Source organism: Neofelis nebulosa, chromosome 17, assembly GCF_028018385.1.
Source record: "Neofelis nebulosa isolate mNeoNeb1 chromosome 17, mNeoNeb1.pri, whole genome shotgun sequence".
Taxonomy (NCBI): domain Eukaryota; kingdom Metazoa; phylum Chordata; class Mammalia; order Carnivora; family Felidae; genus Neofelis; species Neofelis nebulosa.
This window is the reverse complement of record NC_080798.1, coordinates 43,299,376-43,320,918: the sequence shown is the minus strand read 5'-3', so window position 1 is coordinate 43,320,918 and position 21,543 is coordinate 43,299,376. Positions and strand designations below refer to the sequence as shown.

The 21,543-nt window shown below is 41.2% G+C and overlaps 1 protein-coding gene across 2 annotated transcripts in view; it reads right to left on the bottom strand.

Moving 5' to 3' along the window:
* LRRC36 (leucine rich repeat containing 36) overlaps positions 1-21,543 on the bottom strand; it is a 60,818-nt gene that overhangs the window by 3,959 nt on the left and 35,316 nt on the right. The window contains exons 8-14 of one of the 2 annotated variants that reach the window (XM_058708972.1): positions 20,372-20,812; positions 18,359-18,648; positions 13,224-13,389; positions 11,913-12,100; positions 11,015-11,138; positions 7,260-7,374; positions 4,313-4,478 (exon numbers count right to left, since the gene is read on the bottom strand). In XM_058708972.1, the coding sequence (XP_058564955.1) occupies positions 4,313-4,478; positions 7,260-7,374; positions 11,015-11,138; positions 11,913-12,100; positions 13,224-13,389; positions 18,359-18,648; positions 20,372-20,812 (1,490 nt within the window). Of the gene's footprint in view, positions 1-4,140; positions 4,479-7,259; positions 7,375-11,014; positions 11,139-11,912; positions 12,101-13,223; positions 13,390-18,358; positions 18,649-20,371; positions 20,813-21,543 lie in introns of those variants that run through there. The other variant, XM_058708973.1, reaches the window with a different exon arrangement.

The following is a 21,543-nucleotide window of genomic DNA, read 5'->3' as shown; positions in this document are numbered from 1 at the left end:
AGTCTAAGCCTGCTGACAGGTCCTCAACTTGATGGGGCTACCAAGGTAAGTCATTCTGGGGTCCAGCTCAGAATACCAGATAATGCAGGAGCAGCAAGAACCTTCAAGAGTGGATAGTCCAACTCCATAATTTTATAGCCGAGGAAACTGAGGCCCAGAGAGTGAGGGGAATTCTGCAGAACAGAGCCAAGAACCATGCCTCTTACCTCCCAGGCCAGGCTCTTTCTAACACAGCAGTCCCCAACAATGATTTCCAAAAATGGAGTTCGATGGCCAGTGATAGAGCCTGGCATCCAACACCAGCCTTTGGCATGTGAGCAGGGTGTCCGACAGTGAAGGGGCTTCTTGCTGATTCCCTCCCATCTGTTCAACATCCCATGTTGTGAGGAGGGAGAGAAATCTCTGGTCCTTGAGGACTCCTGGAAGTTTCCAGATCAACATTTTTTCTTCTGTGAGGCCCTGGTTGTTAGGCCATAGCTATTCCCAACCCCAAGGCTTTGGGGCCAACTCTCCTTCTTTCCTGCTGACAAGCAGACTGGATGGGACTTAGGGCCTGCCCAGGAGTGGGCAGCTCCCAAGGGTTCTAGAAAAGGCGTAACAGATACTCACAAATACCTTTCTTTTCTGATCCAGATAAGGTGGCAAAGCAGTACAAGGGTTCATTCCCTCATCCCACAGGCTGTTCTGTGATGTCCCTGCCCTAGGCAGAGTCCCTTGAGTGGGGTTGGAGAGGAATAGTATGGTTTGGGGTAGGAACACTGCAGGTACAAGGTGGGAATTAGAAAGTGGAGGTCAGCACCTGGCCACAGCAGAGCCTTGCCTAACAGCTGACAGCTGTGGGTTCCTCCTGACTCAGTTGACTGTGTTGCTTTGCATTGCCCAGGGAAGAGTTTCAGAGAGCTTTACCTCTCCCACCAGCAAACAGTAAGAGGAATGATTCCTCCAGCCCTGTAGAATTTGCTGAATTGTGAACTTACTTAAGTGAGCACAGTAAGAGTGAAATCCAAATCCTTCTGGCCTTCATTTACTAAAATATCTTCATAGTGAAAAAGAATTTAACTGTATTGCAATTTGATCCAGGCTATTAAGCTCAGGTGAGAATACTATCCAATGTATAGGGGAGCAGCAGCTCAGCTGCTGGCAATGTGGCTTAGAGCAGCCCAGAGAGAGAACAGGCTGAGCCCAGAAACTCCACCCACTCCATGTTGAGCTCACTTAGCCCCACAGGGCAACAACTCTATGCCCCTTTCTTTGACACCACCAATTCTTGCCCTTGCCTTCTAGACCAAGGGCCACATAGGGAAATTAAGAAACAGCTGACTTTCCCAGAAGTAGCCAGCAACCCTAGAGAGGGGCAGGGCTAGCCACTTTCAGTGACAATAGAAAATAGGGTAGAAGGTGACTGACTCAGTTTGCTCCTCCTTAGAGGTACCCTGAATAGGTTCCGGGTCTGGCATTATTAGACATTCATAGGGCAAGAAAGGGAGAGCTGGAGTTGGAGGGAAAATTCATTATTTTTCCCTCAGTGGTTTAGCCCAGTAAGTTGGCCTGTGTACTGTGCTGGGACGCTGAAATATGACAACTCAGGGCTATAGGGCTACTGCCTGAGGCTACCCTACCTGGGCAAGGCTTAGACTTGTTGGAGGCCTCTCAACAGAGCCAAGACAGGCCTAGAAAAGTAGGAAAGTGGGTTGTTCTTACTATTTCCACAGAGTATGAGCTCACTTTAGGTTCTACAAAGACATGCAACTCAAAGAAACTTAGGGCTCCTCTCTACATTCTCCTTTTGGGAACCCCCATAAAATTCAGAGGCCTGTGGATTTTATTTATAACTCAGAAGTGTGTGAACTTGGTTGTGATCTTCATGTCTCATTACTGTGGCAATAGCTTGCCTTCCCTGAAGAGTACCTGGGTCAGAGGAGCAAATAAGTGTGTAATCTTCCCACCTGTCTCTCTCTCTCTGACATGACCCTGGAGATGAAGAGAAGCACAACATGGAGTTAGGCTGACACTCCTTCGCCCTTTACATGCTCCAGCAACATTAGCTAGCTACCTGGGTGACCCTGAAGCAGAATCACTTTCGTTATCTTTACCATTGATTAAAATTTTTTAAAAAATATTTACTTTTGAGAGACAGAGTGTGAGCAAGGGAGGGGCAGAGAGAGAGGGAGACACAGAATCTGAAGCAGGCTCCAGGCTCTGAGTTGGAGCTGTCAGCACAGAGCCTGATGCAGGACTCGAACCCATTAACCGCAAGATCATGACCTGAGCTGAAGTCAGACACTTAACTGACTGAGCCACCCAGGCACCCCTACCACTGATTTTTAAATGCCCAACTAAACAGGATTAAAAGAAACATTGTGTCTCAGGTCTGAAAGGCAAGGTACTCATGTGTAAAGTGAGCCCAGAGCTAACATTCGGAAGCTTTATCTCTGGTCTGGATCACACCAGTCTTCTCTTTTATCTCTAACTCCTCATTGGTCCTCCCCTACTCCACATGGTCCTCAATCCATTCCTCTTATAGAGAAAGTTTCTCAAACACAAATGTCACTCCTTTGCTTTCCTAATCTAAAATCTTCAAGGAGTCATGCAGCCTAGCTCCTACTCATCATAAATTAAATTTATTAAACTATTTTTAAAGTTTTAAATAAATTTTTTTAAAAAGATTTCTTTAAGAGGACATTTCTTTTTTTTTTTTAAATTTTTTTTTTTTTTTCAACATTTTTTTATTTATTTTTGGGACAGAGAGAGACAGAGCATGAACGGGGAGGGGTAGAGAGAGAGGGAGACACAGAATGGGAAACAGGCTCCAGGCTCCGAGCCATCAGCCCAGAGCCTGACGCGGGGCTCGAACTCACGGACCGCGAGATCGTGACCTGGCTGAAGTCGGACGCTCAACCGACTGCGCCACCCAGGCGCCCCTAAGAGGACATTTCTTGACACTACACCTCCCAGACTACGACAGCTCCCCTATTTAATATATTCTCCCAGCACATTTCCTCCCACATCTTCCCTGCCCTACAATCCCTCTAGGGGCACCAGACTCTTTTACTCTGCATTCTTGGCCTGGGGGACTCTGCCTACCCCCTCTGTTACCATGGTACTCATTCTTCAAGCTTCCACTCAAACAACAAGTCCTCACTGATGCCTTCTCCAATTCCCCAGAGTGGGAATTCCTTCCTCTGCCTCCCCTCCTCTCTCTCTAGGGCATTTTTGGGCATGTGTGTATGTATGTATTTAAATATTTTTTAATGTTTGTTTTGAGAGAGAGAGCAAGTGAGCGGGGAAGGGGCAGAGACAGAGGGGGACAGAGGATTCGAAGTGGGCTCTGTGCTGACAGCAGAGAGCCAGATGCAGGGCTTGAACTCTCAACCTGTGAGATCATGACCTGAGTTGAAATTGAGAGTCAGACACTTAATTGACTGAGCCACTCAGGCACCCCTGGGCTTGAATTTAGACCTGTTTCGTACCAGTACCAATCTTTGAGCTTCATCACATGAGTTTTGCTCATCTCCTCAACTAAACTGTTGGCTGCTTCTAAGCTGACACCAGACATTGTCACCTTTTCACTATGGTGGGAAGAAACTCAAAACATGATTGATGAGCCAATCAATATAGATTGTCTGAAATTTCTTCTAACACAAAATACACCTGGCCAGTGATGATCTTTTAAAACCTTCTACCACATAGTTTCAAGTGACACTCAGAAAAATGTCTGATTTTTTTCCTTTTTGACATTTTTAGCCAAATGTTTCTTCTGTGTGTGTGTGTGTGTGTGTATATATATATATATATATACACACACACACACACACACACTTTTAAGTTTATTTGAGAGAGAGAGAAAAAACAGAGGAGAGGCAGAGAAAGAGAATCCCAAGCAGGCTCTGTACTATCAGCATGGAGGCTGATGTGGGGCTGGAACTCACGAGCTGTGAGATCATGACCTGAGCTGAAACCACGAGCCAGATGCTTAACCAACTGAGCCACCCAGGCACAGGTGCCAAGACATTTTTAACCAAATGTTTCTATGTGATATGATGCCTAGGATTAAGTGCCAACTATTTCTGAGGGCAGGAAGAAAGAAAGACTTGATGGGAGGAGATAAAAAGAGAAATAAAAAGGACCAATACAATGTAATCAGAATAAGATTTTCTCTTAATCTTGTGGGTAAATACTACCATACTAGTGGCAATGACACTAGTGACACCCCCCTGGGGCTGAGAGGGAAGCCACAGAGAAGGTGTTTAGCGCTAGCTCCATAAACTAGGCTCTGGAACAGAGTCTGAAACACTCTGTATTAGATACTGACCCGTGTCATGTGCACTGGTGAGGAGGAAGACAGCGTCCTTTTCCCAAAGGGTGACGATCTCCCCAAATGATGACTCTTCTCAGGAGGCAGGAGTGCTTTCCCAGAATAACCTTTTTGCTCTTTATTCAGCTGCTGCAGCAGATACTCATTAGTTACCACCAGGGATCTGAGGCACGGGTGGGGAGGCAGGGAAAGACAGTCATGAAATCGTAAAAGCAAAGTAGATGCCATTCAGACCTGAGATGTTTACTAAAGACAAATATAAAATGAAGTAACATCTTTAAATAGAAAGAACTGACCGATTTATGAGTGGGTTATTTTAGAGGCAGGCTGACAGTTTCTTTCTTCATTACAGTTCTGTTTGATTATGTTCCAGACTGACTGTAGCAATAACATAGTTCACATTTTATATAGTGATTGTTCTATCCTTTCTAAAGCACTTTCGTGATGAGGTAAGTAGAAGCACTGGAAGATTGGCATCTGACCAGGCCTCCAATTTCTATCCCCAGATCTTAACTTCTACTTCTTCTAATCTATCCTGCGTTTGCAGGATATTAATTAACTAATGGTGTTAGTCATGACTGTATTCTTGAGCTCTGTATTACTATGTAATATTAAAAGCTATCAAGACTAGCCAAAAAAAAAAAATGCATGCACAATGCTATTCATTGCAACACTGTTTATAATAGCAAAAATACTGTCAATCTAAATGTCTGTCAATAGAGGACTAATTAAATAAATGCAGAGTGGAGTCCTAGTCCTATGCAGTTATAAAAATGAATGAGAACTAACTCTATACACTACTGTCAACTGATTTCTAAGATAAAAGTTAAAACAACACTATGCTTACTTTTTATATTTGTCTGAATTTATCTTATTTTGTAGATTTGACTTTGGAACCATGTAAATGTTTTACATAATTATAAAACAAGATTGCGGTGCCTGGGTGCTTTAGTCGGTTAAGAGTCTGACTTCGGCTCAGGTCATGATCTCATAGTTTGTGAGTTTGAGCCCTGCGTCGGACTCGGTGCTAACAGCTCAGAGTCTGGAACCTGCTTCGGATTCTGTCTCCCTCTCTCTCTGTCCCTCCCCTGCCCATGCTCTCTTTCTGTCTCTCAAAAATAAATAAATGTTAAAAAAAAATAAAACAGGGGCGCCTGGGTGGCGCAGTCGGTTAAGAGTCCGACTTCAGCCAGGTCACAATCTCGCGGTCCGTGAGTTCGAGCCCCGCGTCAGGCTCTGGGCTGATGGCTCGGAGCCTGGAGCCTGTTTCCGATTCTGTGTCTCCCTCTCTCTCTGACCCTCCCCCGTTCATGCTCTGTCTCTCTCTGTCCCAAAAATAAATAAAAAACGTTGAAAAAAAAAATTAAAAAAAAAAAATTAAAAAAAAAATAAAACAAGATTAAATAAAAATAATTTGAAAATTGCTTATGAATCAAAAGCAAAATGAAACAAATTAAAGCTATATATTGAATTGATGGTTTAACAACATGCAGAATTATTTCTTTCAAAAATATTTTAATGTTTATTTATTTTATTTTAAAACTTTTTTTAAATCTTTATTCACTTTTGAGAGACAGAGAGAGACAGAGCATGAGCAGGGGAGGGGCAGAGAGAGAGGGACACACAGAATCTGAAGCAGGCTCCAGGCTCCAAGCTGTCAGTACAGAGCCTGACACGGGGCTCAAACCCACAAACTGTGAGATCGTGACCTGAGCCGAAGTCGGACGCTCAACTGACTGAGCCACCCAGGCGCCCTTTAATATTTATTTTTGAGAGAGAGAGAGAGAGAGAGAGACAGAGCGTGAACGGGGAGGGGCAGAGAGAAAGGGAGACACAGAATCTGAAACAGGCTCCAGGCTCTGAGCTGTCAGCACAGAGCCTGACGCGGGGCTCTAACTCACAAACCAGGAGATCATGACCTGAGCCGAAGTCGGACGCTTAATGGACTGATCCACCCAGGTGTCCTCCACAGAAGAATTACTTTAAGATATAGCAATTTGTACATCACTTTGAGATATACCCTAATGTTCTCAAAATGTGATCCCCAAATCAACAACAACAGCATCACCTGGAAACTTATTAGAATGTAAATTCTCTGTCCCCACCCCAGACCTGCTGAATCAGAAACTCTGGGGGTAGGGACCCAGGAATCTGCATTTCAACAAGTTTTTCAGGTGATTCTAATACCCCAGTTTGAGAAGGATGATTTGATTCTACTTCCTCTACCTTTGTATGTATTGAAATAACTATAATGGAAAGTTAAAAAAAAAGCCATCTAGAATGGGTCTGGGTCATCCTCTGAATATGAAGCTATCCTAATTCACTAGCTACTCAGGAAGTGAAGTTTGGGGACAAAGGTTTGGGGATGGGGTTCTTATATTTAAACTTCATTGAAAGTCATAGTCAAGGTGTTTTGCAAATCAAAATGTCAAGAACTTCTGTAAATGTACCAAAAGACTTGAGGCCTCTTCTGATTTGTCTAGCTGGCATGTTGAGGGTACTGTTCTTTGAAGAGGCTGATACTGTTGAGCAGCTCTGAAGAGAACACATACATTGGACATTCAACCACTCTTCCTAAGTGCTTGATGTCTCTTCTGAGACCATTAGGAGGCAGGCATTTTCCAGAAGAGACAGATGGCTGGTTTTAGGGGCACATAGTGACCAAGGAAAGCTAGCTGACTCAAACCTGGGCCCTATTGGATCCAGTGAGAAACTACTTATTATTGAGGTGTTGTGACCTACTAAAGCCAGCAAAGATCTTTAGTCTCTTGTGTGTCCTGGAATATAGGAAGTTTACACACAGATACGTCTAGATACATGAGATTACACACAGAATGAAGTTAATTTGAAAAGTATATAGGTATTAACTTATCAAATAAGACAAAACAGATAAAGGAAAGTAAATATTGGCTTCTAGAAGTGAGCTAGATACACCCTCTCCTACCTTTGACTTTCATGGAGAAGGGCCACTGTCTCCTCCAGCTTTTTCAGCTGGGCAAGCTCCTGGTTGAGGCAAGCCACCTGCATGGTCAGCTGTTGGTTTTTGCGCAGAAGATCATCTGCAAAGGGTACAGGAGCCAGATGTGAACAAAATTCCAAGCTACTATCTTCGAGCAGAGCTTAAGCAATCAGGTGGACAGCTTAAAGAATTGGGGGCCCCAATTCTGCACGCACCTCCACACTCCATTCACTATTCCCTCCCTTAGAGACAGCAGATACAGTGGTTTGAGTATCCAACCTGAATTAAAATTCAACCATTTAATATTGCATGTTAGTTTATTTTTCTTTTCTTTTCTTTTTAAACGTTTATTTATTTTTGAGACAGAGAGAGACAGAGCATGAACGGGGGAAGGTCAGAGAGAGAGTGAGACACAGAATCTGAAACAGGCTCCAGGCTCTAAGCTGTCAGCACAGAGCCCAACGCAGGACTCAAACTCACAGACCGTGAGATCATGACCTGAGCCGAAGTCAGACGCTTAACCGACTGAGCCAACCAGGCACCCCATGTTAGTTTATTTTTCTGAGTTTCACTAGAGCAATAACCCTACCCCACCACTGTTGTGAGGATCCAATCCTCACTTAGCATAGTTAACACATATTAGGTATCTCTGTATTCTCCATTTTAGTTTGTGAATGTATGTATATCCTTCACTCTCTATAGTATATGTGAAAACATCTAGAACTGTGTCAGGCACATAGTGCTTACAGGCACTGAGCACTTACAGAAACTGAATTTGTAGTCAAGACATTCATACCTAGGTCCCCAACTATGTTACCACTGCCTGCATAAATGAAGTAGATGGGGTACCTGGGTGGCTTAGTCGGTTAAGCATCCGACTTCGACTCAGGTCATGATCTCTCAGTTCATGAGTTTGAGCCCCCCATCGAGCTCTGTGCTAACAGCTCAGAGCCCAGAGCCTGCTTCAGATTCTGTGTCTCCCTCTCTCTGTCCCTCCCCCACCTCACACTCTGTCTTTCAAAAAAAAACATTAAAAAAAAAAAAAGGTTTTTGGGTTTTTTTTTTAATGAAGTAGGTAAAAGCGCAGGAACTCTGGTCCTAAGGAAGTCAGTCTTCTAGAACAGCACTTCTTAAACATTAATATGCTTACACCTGGGGATCTTGTTAAAAACAGATTCTGATTCAGTAGGTCTGAGATGAAGTCCAATATTCTACATGTCTAAGCTCCCAGGTGAAGCTAATGTTTCTGATCTATGACTCACCCTTTGAGTGGCAACGTTCCAGAAGGTGGAAAATAGGGCTGCAATAGCTTTATTTATCACCAGTAAGGTAAAATACAGTACTGGGTCTCATGGGTGATTGAAAGTAGGTATCTAGTGAGCATCTGTTTATTTTCAGAACAGGTAAGTGGAGAAATCTCAATTATTCAGGCTTGAGAGAATCAGTGATGAGTTTCAATTCTAGAAATTCTGTGCAGACTTCCAAATCAAGTTCCTCATATAAATCTAAATGCCCATAATGTTTGCTTAGGGGTGCTGAGCTAGAGGTTTAATGTCAAGGGTAGACTTTATCTAAGATACTGGCCTGGGCCACCTGGGTGGCTCAGTAGCTTAAGCATCTGACTTTGGCTCAGGTCATGATCTCATGGTTTGTGAGCTTGAGCCCCACTCAGGGCTCTGCACTCTCTCTCCCTCTCTCTCTGCACCTCATGGTATTCTCTCTCTCTCTCTACCCACCCCCTCAAAAAAATATTTAAAAAATAAAATTATGGTCTAAACTATGCTAATAATAAAGTAGTACAAATCAGTGAGATATTAATTTTCACTTATCACAATGGAAAAAAAAAAGAAAAAAATACACAAAAAAACCTAAGTGTGGGCAAGGATGGAGTGAAAATGGCATTTAAATACACTCACTGCTGATGTGAAATAACCTTGCTTGGGAGTGATTTGATAATATGCAACAAAAACCTCAAAAATGTCCACATATTTTGACCTACTAATTCTACTTCTAGGAATGTCTCCTAGGAAAACAGTGTGAAATTTATGTACATAAACAGCTGCACTATTTATCATAGCATGAATATTAAGACTCTCAGCTCCATCAGAAGGGAAGAGACAATTTCAGAGAAGCATTTCCACTCAGGTCTTCATTCAAGCATTTCATTTCAAGTCTTCTGAATGTTTGGAAATTCTTTAGAATTATTTATGTGATATTATATGAAATGCCTTTGCTATTAAATTAATAACATTAGGATGTAAAAATCAGATTGGTAATTGCCTAGGGTAGAGAGTAGGGGAAACTCACTGCACAAGGGTCTCAGGGAACTTTCTGGAGAAACAGAAATGTTCTATATTTTGATTGGGATGAAATTAAAAGAGTGTATGTATTTGTCAAAACTCATCAAACTTAAAATGTGTGCATTTTATTGCATGTAACTTAGTTTTTAAAACATCAAGTCACGGGGCGCCTGGGTGGCGCAGTCGGTTAAGCGTCCGACTTCAGCTAGGTCACGATCTCGCGGTCCGTGAGTTCGAGCCCCGCGTCAGGCTCTGGGCTGATGGCTCAGAGCCTGGAGCCTGTTTCTGCTTCTGTATCTCCCTCTCTCTCTGCCCCTCCCCCGTTCATGCTCTGTCTCTCTCTGTCCCAAAAATAAATTAAAAAAAACGTTGAAAAAAAAAATTTAAAAAAATAAAAAAAATAAAAAAAAAAAAACAACAAAAAAACAACATCAAGTCACTGGGGTGCCTGGGTGGCTCAGTTGGTTAAGCAACCAACTCTGGAATTTGGCTCAGGTCATGGTCTCACAGTTTGTGAGTTTAAGCCGTGCATCAGGTTCTTCACTGACAGTGCTGAGCCTGCTTGGGATTCTCTCTCTCCCTCTCTCTGCTCCTCCCCCACTCTCTCCAAGTAAATAAACTTAAAAAAAATCAAGTCACAAATTTTATTTATCTTTTTCAAGATTTTAAGTAATCTCTACACCCAACGTGGGGCTCAAACTCACAACCCCAATATCAAGAGTACCATATTCTACCAACTGAGCCAGCCAGCTGCCCCTCACAAAATTTAATTTTAAGTTGAAAAAATATATGTATAGGGGTATGGTGAAAGAAAATATATGAAAAATAAAAGCGGCAGTTATTTCAGGATAATGGGGTTATATTTTTCTTATATTTTTCAGTCTTTCTATAAAGAACATGATCTTTTTTTTTTTTCTTTTTTTTTTAAGTAAATCTCTATACCCAGTGTGGGGCTGGAACGCACAACCCCAAGATCAAGATGGCATGCTCTACTGACTGAGCCAGGCAGGTGCTCATAGAACATGATCTTCTTCTATAATCAGAAAGTGTCAATATCAAAAATGATAGGGGCGCCTGGGTGGCTCAGTCGGTTAAACGGCCGACTTCCGCTCAGGTCATGGTCTCGAGGTCTGTGAGTTCGAGCCCCGCGTTGGGCTCTGTGCTGACAGCTCAGAGCCTGGAACCCGTTTCAGATTCTGTATCTCCCTCTCTCTGACCCTCCCCCGTTCATGCTCTGTCTCTGTCTCAAAAATAAATAAATGTTAAAAAAAAATAATAACATCTGCACTTGCTTTACACTGACAGCTTCATAAGGTAACTCAAGCCACTTGCATTACAGCTCTCTGAGGCAAGATGATTGTTTCCATGTGACCTCTAGATGATGAAGCTAATTAAATGGGTCATCTATAAACACACCACATGTTGCTTTCCTGAACTCACCATAAGTGTGGGGCTGGTGCCCACTCACAATCGAGGTGGCAGCACCTTCCTCCAACTGCTGGATTTTTTCTGACAAAATGAGGTTTTCCTCTAGCACTCTGACCAGTTTTTGCTTCAAACTTTCCTTTAGATCAGAAAACAAAATACAAGTACATTAAGAATCTGAAATTCTGAGGAGTGCTTTTAGAAGACTAAAAGACACTTTTCTCTGTTTAGTGATGAACTGAATGGAGGTCAGCATCTCTCTTTCTCATTAGAATTTTAATTGACTGGTAAACATGAGCACTACTTAGAGTTGCAATCTTTCCTGTAAGTTATCCACTACTCTTACAGAACAAGGGCTTCTGTTGACCAGTGGCCAGCATTCTGAGTCACTTATCTAAAGTTTCTAGAAACTCAATTTGGTATGTGAAAATTCTCTGATGTTAAGAAAAGCGGGGGAAAGCCTAAGGATATAAGTCCCTTCTTCACTTCCCAAAGTCAATAGCCTGATGCTCTAGGAATGGCTCCCGGGTAGGACTCTCTGTTCCATCAGAAGGGAGGAAAGACAATCCCCAAGACATCTATCTTCCCTCATTAGAATTAAACCATAATCTTCCAAAGTATGAACCTAAGTATTTTCATTCTAGGGTCATTTTTCCCCCTTTTTCCAAGTCTTTCTTTAGAATTTTTAGAATAGGGCTAGAGTAGGGAGTTATCCCTGCAGAACTTCCAAGTTGTCCCTATGCTGGCAAAAAGTTTTGTGTTCCTGATTTTCCCAGACTGCCTTCTCTGTATTTTGGTTCAGGAACATCTAGGTCCATGGTGATGACCTTTATGGCACAAAGCTGCTCTAGTCTTGTTGCTCTGTTCTTTTCTAGTAAAGGAAGAGTAGGAAAGGAAGATGAGTGAGGCGTACCATGTCATTAGGGACCACCTGCCCGGCCTCCTTCAGTTCCATCTCTCTGCTGTGGAAGGTTTTTGATGTGTCTTCAGGATGCGAGTGACACCACTGCTGGGAAGGAGCAGGGACTACCAAAGTCAGAAGTAAATCTCGGGCAGGACCTGCCAAAAATTCAGGTTGGGCACACGGGCCAATCTTAAAAACTAAAGCACAGAATTCCTAATCAATAACTACCAGCTCTGTAGGACAAACACAGTAATCTAATATTTCCTTTTGATAAGAATTTAGGGGCGCCTGGGTGGCTCAGTTGGTTAAACGTCTGACTCTTGATTTTGGCTCGGTCATGATCTCATGGTTCATGGGATTGAGCCCCGCATCAGGTTCTGTGCTGACAGCATGGAGCCTGCTTGGGATTCTCTCCCCCACCCCCAGCCCTCCCCTGATTGTGCTCTCTCTCTCTCTCTCTCAAAATAAATAAACTTAAAAAAATTAAAAAATATAATTTAGTAAGTGGCTGTAAGAGGTGTTTCATAATGGATAAGAAATTCTATCCCATGTCCTCTGTGGAGAAACAATAGAAGACCCTCATGAGTAGACCCTCAATACCCTCTGCTATTCTCTAGTCAATGATGAGTGGCTCCTGAGGATAATTTCCTACAAAATGAGAGCAAAGAGCCAATGTGGGAAGGAAAGTAACTTTTTTCCTATATGTCCCTTTAGACATTTAAATTAGAAAAATTAAGCCCAAACAACTTTAAAGTTTCTACTTTTTCCTAAATGTTTACCACCAACAAAAGCTCCTTGAACTTTTCTTCCATTAAGCAACAAATAAACACTTGGGGCAACATTTGCAGAATGACTTTTTCCCCCAAGTTCCTAAAAAAGAAGCCCTGGAAAGAGTCCAAGTCATTTACTCATTCAAATTTTTCAAATCATAACATTTCAACAGGCATCTCAGAATTCTGATGATCAAACCCAATTTTTGTTGTATTCACTGTCCCAAGGATCATAAAATCCTTTTGTAATCATTAACACTACCATGCTGTTTTACATCTTGTCGCTCTACATATTACCCAGAGATTACCAAAAAAGTCACAGAAGGGACAAAACAATTAGTACATGAGGGAAGAGTGTTGATAAAACCAACAGGGAAGATTATGAGAAAAAATACAGATTTGTCAATTACCATGCCACTGAGAAATTTTAGTAAGGGCTCATGAGAACAATTTTCCTTGCAACTTAAGGGGGCTTGGTGGCTTTTATAGGAACATAGAGAGGAACCAAGGTCTGAGTTCTTCTCCAGAAGCTGAAAATGCATTCACTTACCAAGAAACTTCTTGTTAAGGAGGAGGGAACCAGAGCCATTCCAGTGCTTATCCACAAGCTCCAAGAGCTGTCTGAGGACAGTGGCCACATGGGAAGTTCTGGCAGAAATCAGGGGACTGTGGTTCCCTGGCAAACCATGCAAACTGCCCAGGTCACTAGAGAGAGGCTCAAGAAAAAAAAAGAACACACACACACACAACCATTTGTCATTCTTACACAATAAGGGAAGTAAGAATCTGGAATATTTAAAGTGTTAACATTTAAAAAAAGAAAAAAGGAGCCCCTGGGTGGTTCAGTCGTTAAGCGTTTGACTTCAGCTCAGGTCATGATCTCACAGTTTGTGAGTTCAAGCCCTGCTTTGGGCTCTGTGTTGATAGCTCAGAGCCTGGAGCCTGCTTCAGATTCTGTGTCTCCCTCTCTCTCTGCCCCTCCCCCACTTGTGTGCATGTGCACTCTCTCAAAAAATAAACAAACATTAAAAAAAATTTTTACAAGAAAAGAGATGGGTTCATCTTGGTTTGGATTTGAATAGAATATTATTTATGTCCAAGGCAAATATGGTAGTATATTCAAGGATAATTTAAAAGATAATGGTATATTCAATCATAGTTTTCTGTAGAGAGTTTTAGAAGAAAACTTAAGTCTATGACTCAATATATTACAGTATGTAATATAAAAAGATGAAACTTGCAAAACATTGCAAAAAATTCTTTAATTCATTTTTGAGAGAGACAGAGAAAGTGTGAGTGGGGGAGAGGCAGAGAGAGGGAGAGAGAGAGAATCTCAAGCAGGCTCTGCACTGTCAGTTCAGAGCCCAATATAAGGCTCAAACTCATGAAACCATGAGATCATGACCTAAGCCAAAACAGAGTCAGATGCTTAACTGACTAAGCCACCCAGGAGCCCCACAAAACATTTTTAAAGTTATTACATACCATAAAATGGGTATTTTTTAAATTGTAACTCATAAGCTTATATTTAGTACGTTAATATATGATAAACTTAAATGTTCTGTAACATTTTATTTTTTGTTCTGTAACATTTTAAATGTTATATGTTAAATGTTATTGTTGGACCCAGTACTTAAGATAAATGTTTAAATGTTTATTTATTTTGAGAGAGAGAGAGTTCATGCCCACACATAGGGATGGGGGAGGGGCAGAGGGAGAGAGAGAGAATCTTAAGCAGCCTCCATGCCCAGCACAGAGCCCAACTGGGGGCTCAACCCCACGAACCCTGAGATCATGACCTGAGGAGTAATCAAGAGTCAGACACTTAACTGACTGAGCCAGATGCCCCAAACATACTTTTATTTAGTGAGATTCTTATCTAGAAAGATGGCTAGATCTGCCCAGTAAAATTCACAATTATTTTTTTATTCATTCAGATATTTATATTTTTATATTTAAGTTTATTTTTATTTATTTTGAGAGAGCACGCACGTGCAAGTTGGGGAGAGGCAGAGAACAAGGGAGACAGAATTCCAAGCAGGCTTTGCACTGTCAGCACAGAGCCTGATGTGGGGCTTGAACTCACAAACCGTGAGATAATGACCTGAGTCTAAATCAAGAGTCAGATGCTCAACCAACTGAGCCACCCAGGCGCCCCTCTACCAGTCTTTTTTGTATGGTCTCATGGATTTCAAGAAAGCTGAAAACAGCCAAGTTATTTCTCAATCATTGGCTCTTCTGATACAAAAAACTATAGATGATAATTAGCTAATGCTGTCATATCTGACAACTGTGAAGCAGAACATATTAATGACCTGAGTCACACACATGGCCTATGGTTAATAGGGAAAGGCCTTACAAATGGGATAAACATTTATTCAACAGATCTGTACTGAGCACTGACCATGTGCACTAAGAGTTCTGTATAAGGACTGTGAACATATTGAAGAGGTAAAGGATGAGGAACTTTAAGAAGTTAACCTGGTTGGGGAGAAAAGTCATAGAAAGTCTAGTTACCCCACAAGGGCACTTTAGAGGAACTTGTCAAAAAGAATATTTACTAACATTGGTTTTTTATGTGTTGGTAATTTTGTGAGTGTATCATGGAAAAATTTGGAAACTTATATATGACTTTACTCATTTTCTTTGATTTATCACAATGTGGTGAGAGTTGGGGATAAATTTTATGAACGTTAGAATAATTTTGTTACTTTTTATGAGTCTTTTAATTTTTTAACTTTTTTTTTTAAGTTTATTTATGGGGCACCTGGGGGGCTCAGTTGGTTAAGCATCTGACTTCACCTCAGGTCACGATCTCACGGTTCGTGAGTTCAAGCCCCGCACTTCAGGCTCTGTGTTAACAGTTCAGAGCCTAGAGCCTGCTTCAGATTCTGTGTCTCCCTCTCTGACCCTCCCCCACTTGCATTCTGTCTCTTTCTCTCTCTCTAAAAATAAATAAACATCAAAACAACTTTTTAAAGTTTATTTATTTTGAGAGAGAGAGAGAGAGAGAGAGAGATTGAGGGAGAGAGAGGCGCAGAGAGGAGGGAGAGACAGAATCCGAAGCAGACTCTGTGCTGTCAATGCAGAGCTGGACATGGAGTTTGAACTCACAAATCATGAGATTATGACCTGAGCTGATACCAAGAGTTGGATGCTTAGCCGATTGAGCCACTCAGATGTCCCTAAATCTTTTAATTTTCAACAAATTGTGCCTGTTTTTTTAAATTCAAAAAAATTTTTTTAAATGTTTATTTAGTTTTGAGAGAGAGAGACACAGAGTGTGAGAGGGGGAGGGATAGAGAGAGGGGGAGACACAGAATCCGAAGCAGGCTCTGAGCTGATAGCACAGAGCCCGACGCAGGGTTTGAACCACGAACTGTGAGATCATGACCTGAGCTGAAGTCAGACGGTTAGCAGTCTGCACCACCCAGATGCCCCACCTAATGGCTTTTTTTTTTAATTAATTTTTATGTTTGGTCTATGATTCCAAAGTCAGTTGTTCAAAATTTCTAAACCCAAATTCATGTTCGGTTTAATTTTGTGTATCATGCAATTATTTTCTTAACTTTGTTAAATGTTCTTTTTGGGGCGCCTGGGTGGCGCAGTCGGTTAAGCGTCCGACTTCAGCCAGGTCACGATCTCGCGGTCCGTGAGTTCGAGCCCCGCGTCAGGCTCTGGGCTGATGGCTCGGAGCCTGGAGCCTGTTTCCGATTCTGTGTCTCCCTCTCTCTCTGCCCCTCCCCCGTTCATGCTCTGTCTCTCTCTGTCCCAAAAATAAATAAAAAACGTTGAAAAAAAAATTAAAAAAAAAAAAATAAATGTTCTTTTAAGCAGTTTTCTGACTAATGCCTTTCTAGAAACTGAGGTGTATTTGTTAAAATATTTATATTCAAGCAGCTCTTTCATAGCTTTCCATATAAAGAAAAATAGTATCGGGGCGCCTGGGTGGCTCAGTTGGTTGAGCATCTGACTCTTGATTTCAGCTTAGGTCACAATCTCATGGTTTGTGAATTCAGGCTCCACACTGGGCTGTGTGCTGACAGCACGAGGCCTGCTTGGGATTCTCTTCTCCCTCTCTCTCTGTCCCTCCCCCGCCCTCTCTCAAAATAAACTTTATTAAAAAAAATAGTATCTAAAAGGAAAAGAGAAATGAAAATTTTTAAGATGGTCCAGGAAAATGCATTGAGGTTTTAATTCCTCTTTTAAACCTGTAACTTGAAATAGAGGTTAAAAAAAATGTCTTAGATGGTGCTCCTGGGTGGCTCAGGTGGTTAAATGTCTGACTTCAGCTCAGGTCATGACCTCACAGTTTGTGAGTTTGAGCCCCACGTGGGGCTCTGTGCTGACAGCTCAGATCCTGGAGCCTGCTTTGGATTCTGTGTCTCCCTTTCTCTCTGCCCCTCCCCCATTCATGCTCTGTCTCTATCTCTCAAAAATAAATAAAAACATTAAAGAAATTCCTAGAATATGTGTTATTAACATAGCATCCCAAATATCCTAAGTGTTGCTGAACCTTCACCCTAAAAACATTAACACAGTGCTCTTGCCTGGAAAAATAGGCATCAGTGGCTGAAAATGGGAAAAAAGGGACCAAAAAGCCAAGAAAGTACCACAAGACTGCCCCCTTTAGTGCATAAAAATTATAACGACCTCCAAAAAATTTGAAAACTGAATAGTATTTAGAGTAAAAAAACCCAATAACTAAACCAAAACAAAACCTTGTAAACCCATGCCAATGTGCAAAAAAATGTCCAAAAATTGCAAAATATGTAGTAGCTGGTTTTTGTTTTGTTTTGTTTTGGGTTTTTTTTTTTTTTTTTTTACTAAATCCTCTGCTTCCTTACAGGGTAGTGAATGATTGAATGACAAATGGTTCATATGACAAAACATCATGGGTTCAAGGGAAGACAGGGCTCTGAAAGTGTGGTTCCTTTAAAGAGAAGAAGGCTTTATGATGGAACTAGGACCTGAAGAAAAATTAATATTCAAACAGATGAGAATGGAAGGCATTCTTCATGGAGGGATGTCAGCAAAAGCAGTGAAAAAACTTAATAAGAACTGAATAGCAATTAAGTTCTATTGTACAACACTATTGTACTATATGTTGGAATGGTTCTTGATTTGTTGTTCATTCTCTGAACCACTCTCAGCTAAAAATCCTTTGGATAATCTAATTCATCTTCTGCTTGCTCCTACTTTGGAAAAAATTGGAATAATTTTAATTTCTAGACAGAAAAGCAGTGCATTCAGAATAAAGGTCTCTAGCAAGTTAGTCATGTGTGGTCAGAGCAAATATGTAAGCATGGTAAGATTATAAATATCAATGCTACAGAGCTCACTCTTCAGCCAATCCAGAACCCCCAGCAACTTCTGCATTCCCTGCTATGGTAAACTGTCTGCTACTTCTTATTATCAAAGTATGTCCCTACAATATTTATGCTCTGGAAGTAGATTAGGGAATGTCTCACTGTGATGGAAATGAGAAAATGCAGCAGAAGGGGAATAACTTTCCCAAGGGCAGAAGAATGATAGGCTTTGGCCTGGCAGTATTAACCACTGGCCTCCAAAAATCCCTTTGAATTTGTAGTACCCTTGGTCAGAATCACTGCCACCCCCAACAGAACCCCACTGTGGTCTTGGATCTGACGTGTTTCTTGTACAAGCAAACAAACCAATACTTGCCTCGCTGCCAGTAGCATCTTGGAAACCAATCTTTGGATTCAAGGTGGCAAGGAGATTGTCCTTCCGTTTGAATCCTCTCCTTGATGGGCTTAATGACCCCTTGGTCAAACTCTCTCTGTTTTCTGAGGTCACAGTAGGCAATAGCAGTGTCCGTAGAGAGTCTCCCAGGGTGGAGTTGTTTGGGAAAGAACCATGTGCTGGTGTTAAATCACCGAGACTGGTAGATAATTGTTGCTCTACATTGACCAGCAAAGCAGGGTCACTGTTGAAATGGGTTGTGGCATACAGATCTGTGAAGGAAACAGCCTGGGAGATGACCCTGCCTTTTAACATTCTCATGTCTCATTTACAACCTTACCCTGCCTGGAGTCCAATGGTCATAATAACATCTTCCTACGATACACCCTCAACTCTCTGGATCCTTTCTGTTCCAACTCTCCACCTGACAAAACCCCCCTCTGGCTAAATCCAACTGTCCACATACTCTAAGCCTACATGAGGGCAGTAGGCAGTGGCTGGAGAACAACATGCATCTCTTCTCACTGTCTTCACTTCAAGTTGATGACTACTGTCTTGACTGAGCCCTCTACTGCCCAGCTATCCTAATACACTACTCTAGTCAATTTACTGTTCTATTCTCTCAAATGACTATTTCACACCTCTCTTCCCCTCAAACTTTCAACACCTTCTCCTCCTTCCTCATTCTTAGATTCTGACCTCTTTATTTTGCCAAGAAAAACAAGCAATCAAAGAAAACATCTACATGATCCCAACACTAAATCTACCAACTCATCTATATTTGTATTTATAAATTCTCTGCCTTCCTTACGTAATAAAAATTAAACTATCTGTGCTTCTATCTAAGGCCAACTTCTCCACTGGTGGAGTGGATTCTATCTTCATGACTACCTAAGGATTTTTTTTCCTTGTAATTGTCCCTTTTCTCTCTTGCATCATTGGTTTTCCCTCTACTGGATAATTTCCATTACAATTTCCTTGATCCCATTCCCCCTCCATCTATAGTTCCCATTCTCTGCAAATCTCCTTGAAAGCATTGTATATATTTTATAACTCTATTGCTTCTCCTTCAATTCTTTCTTGAATTCACCTCAATAAGTCTTTTATTAACTATGTGTCTCTTAAAGCTACTTTCTAATATATTGCCAAATACCATATGTCTCATCGGAGAAGTTTTTCCTGACCATTCTATCTAAAACATCACTTCCTCTTTATTATTATTTATTATTTATTATTATTATTATTATTTTTCTTCACAGCATTTATCATAACTTGACATATATTTATATGCTAACTTGTTTATCATGTCTTACCCCTTTAGAATGGAAGCTCCATAAAAGTAGGAACTTTTTTTTTATTGTGGCAAAAGATAAATGGAACTTTATTTTTGTTTGTTACTTTATCTGCAGAGCAGCATCATTTGGCACATAGTAGGTATCAATAAATTCTGCTGAATAAATTAATTACCCTGAAACTACCTTTTTCTGAAAAAATAACTCAGAATAGAAGTGACTGTGCCTAGAGAAGACTAACTGCTACTAGAAATACGTTCTGGGATGCTATTTAGCTACAATAACATATAGTTATAGAGCTCATATTTCTATGAATTTTCTTTAATACATCTGTTATGTTAAACTTACATCCTGCAGATTTCTGGAGGTTTCATGGGCTACTGACACCCCAAAATAAGAATTTAAAAAATCCTAATGCAATTTAAGAAATGTTAATTCCAGAGGCGCCTGGATGGCTCAGTTGGTTAAGTGTCCAACTTCGGCTCAGGTCATGATCTCACGGTTTGTGAGTTCAAGCCCCATGTCACGCTCTGTGCTGACAACTCAGAGCCTGGAGTCTGCTTTGGATGCTTTGGATTCTCTGTCTCATTCTCTCTCTGCCCCTCCCCGACTTGTGCTCTGTCTCTTAAAAATAAATAAATGTTATATATAACATTTTATATATATATATATAAATAAATAAATTCTGACAGGAAGCTATTACCTGAACTAAGCTTCAAAAGCCTTCCGGTGCTGAAGTCAGGGTTTGACAGAGAAGTCAGTAAGTCTCCACAGGAATGGGATGTGGTGGCCTTCATGTCATTTGAAGGTTTTATGCTATATTCTTGATAGTTCTTGCTTCTCTGAGGCCTTTTGCCAAGACTTCCATGCAGGGATAGATTTTGAGAATAATGACTATCATAATTTTCTAGACCAACATCTGAAGGTAACTGATGGGGATGGATCTGGCTAGAATCACCCACATCCAGGCGTTTACCCACTGAGACATCATGGGTAAGCTGGTAAGTATCAGCCTTTAGTATCAAGTCCTTTTCTGGAGAAGAACCTGAAGACTTGTTGTTCAAAAAAGATAGTCGGTACCCTTCTCTAGCCATCTTCTCTGGGGATCGGACTGTGGACTGATGAGGAGAGTAGCGTCTGAATTCTAACCACCACCAAGGGGAAAAGAAAACACAAAATACAATGAGAATTGTTGGCTCAATTAGGGTACCTCTGTTCACTGGACATACCTCTGTCTACCAGAAAAAGTTCTCAGGAAGAGATGGTTTATAATTTTGATAAGTAGTAGCATAAAGTGATAAAAGGACTTTTACATGGGACAACAATAAAACATGATGGATACTGAGTAAACAGTAAAGAATCTCTAACATTCTGGAGATAAACTTCATGTCACCCTAATCCCCTAGGAATTTCCTCCTAAAGCTGCAGTATCAGAGTTTTCTAAATGCTGCTTTCTATTTTATTTATTTTAAATAAACTCTACACAAAATGTGGGGCTCGAACTCATGACTCCAAGATCAAGAGTCACATTTTCTTCTGACTGAGCCAACTAGGAGCTCCTCTAGATGCTGTTTTCATATAAAAAATTTGGTGCACCCCATATGACAATAGTTGTAATCTTATGTGTTCAGTGTATAGTCAATAGTTGGTAAGTCTATGATTTCATAGACTTCTTGCAATAAAACTAAGCCCATTCCCACCCCCAAACTTCACTCAGAGGTTCTAGGTTCATACACTGGGAACCAGTATTCTAAGCCAATTAAATGGCAGGGAATCCAAAATCTATGAGAATCCCTAACTAGCTACAAAGCATTTCTTTCAGACAGCTATATGTGTCATCTCTAAAAAGCCTCAGAGTGGAGCAACTAGAAGTCT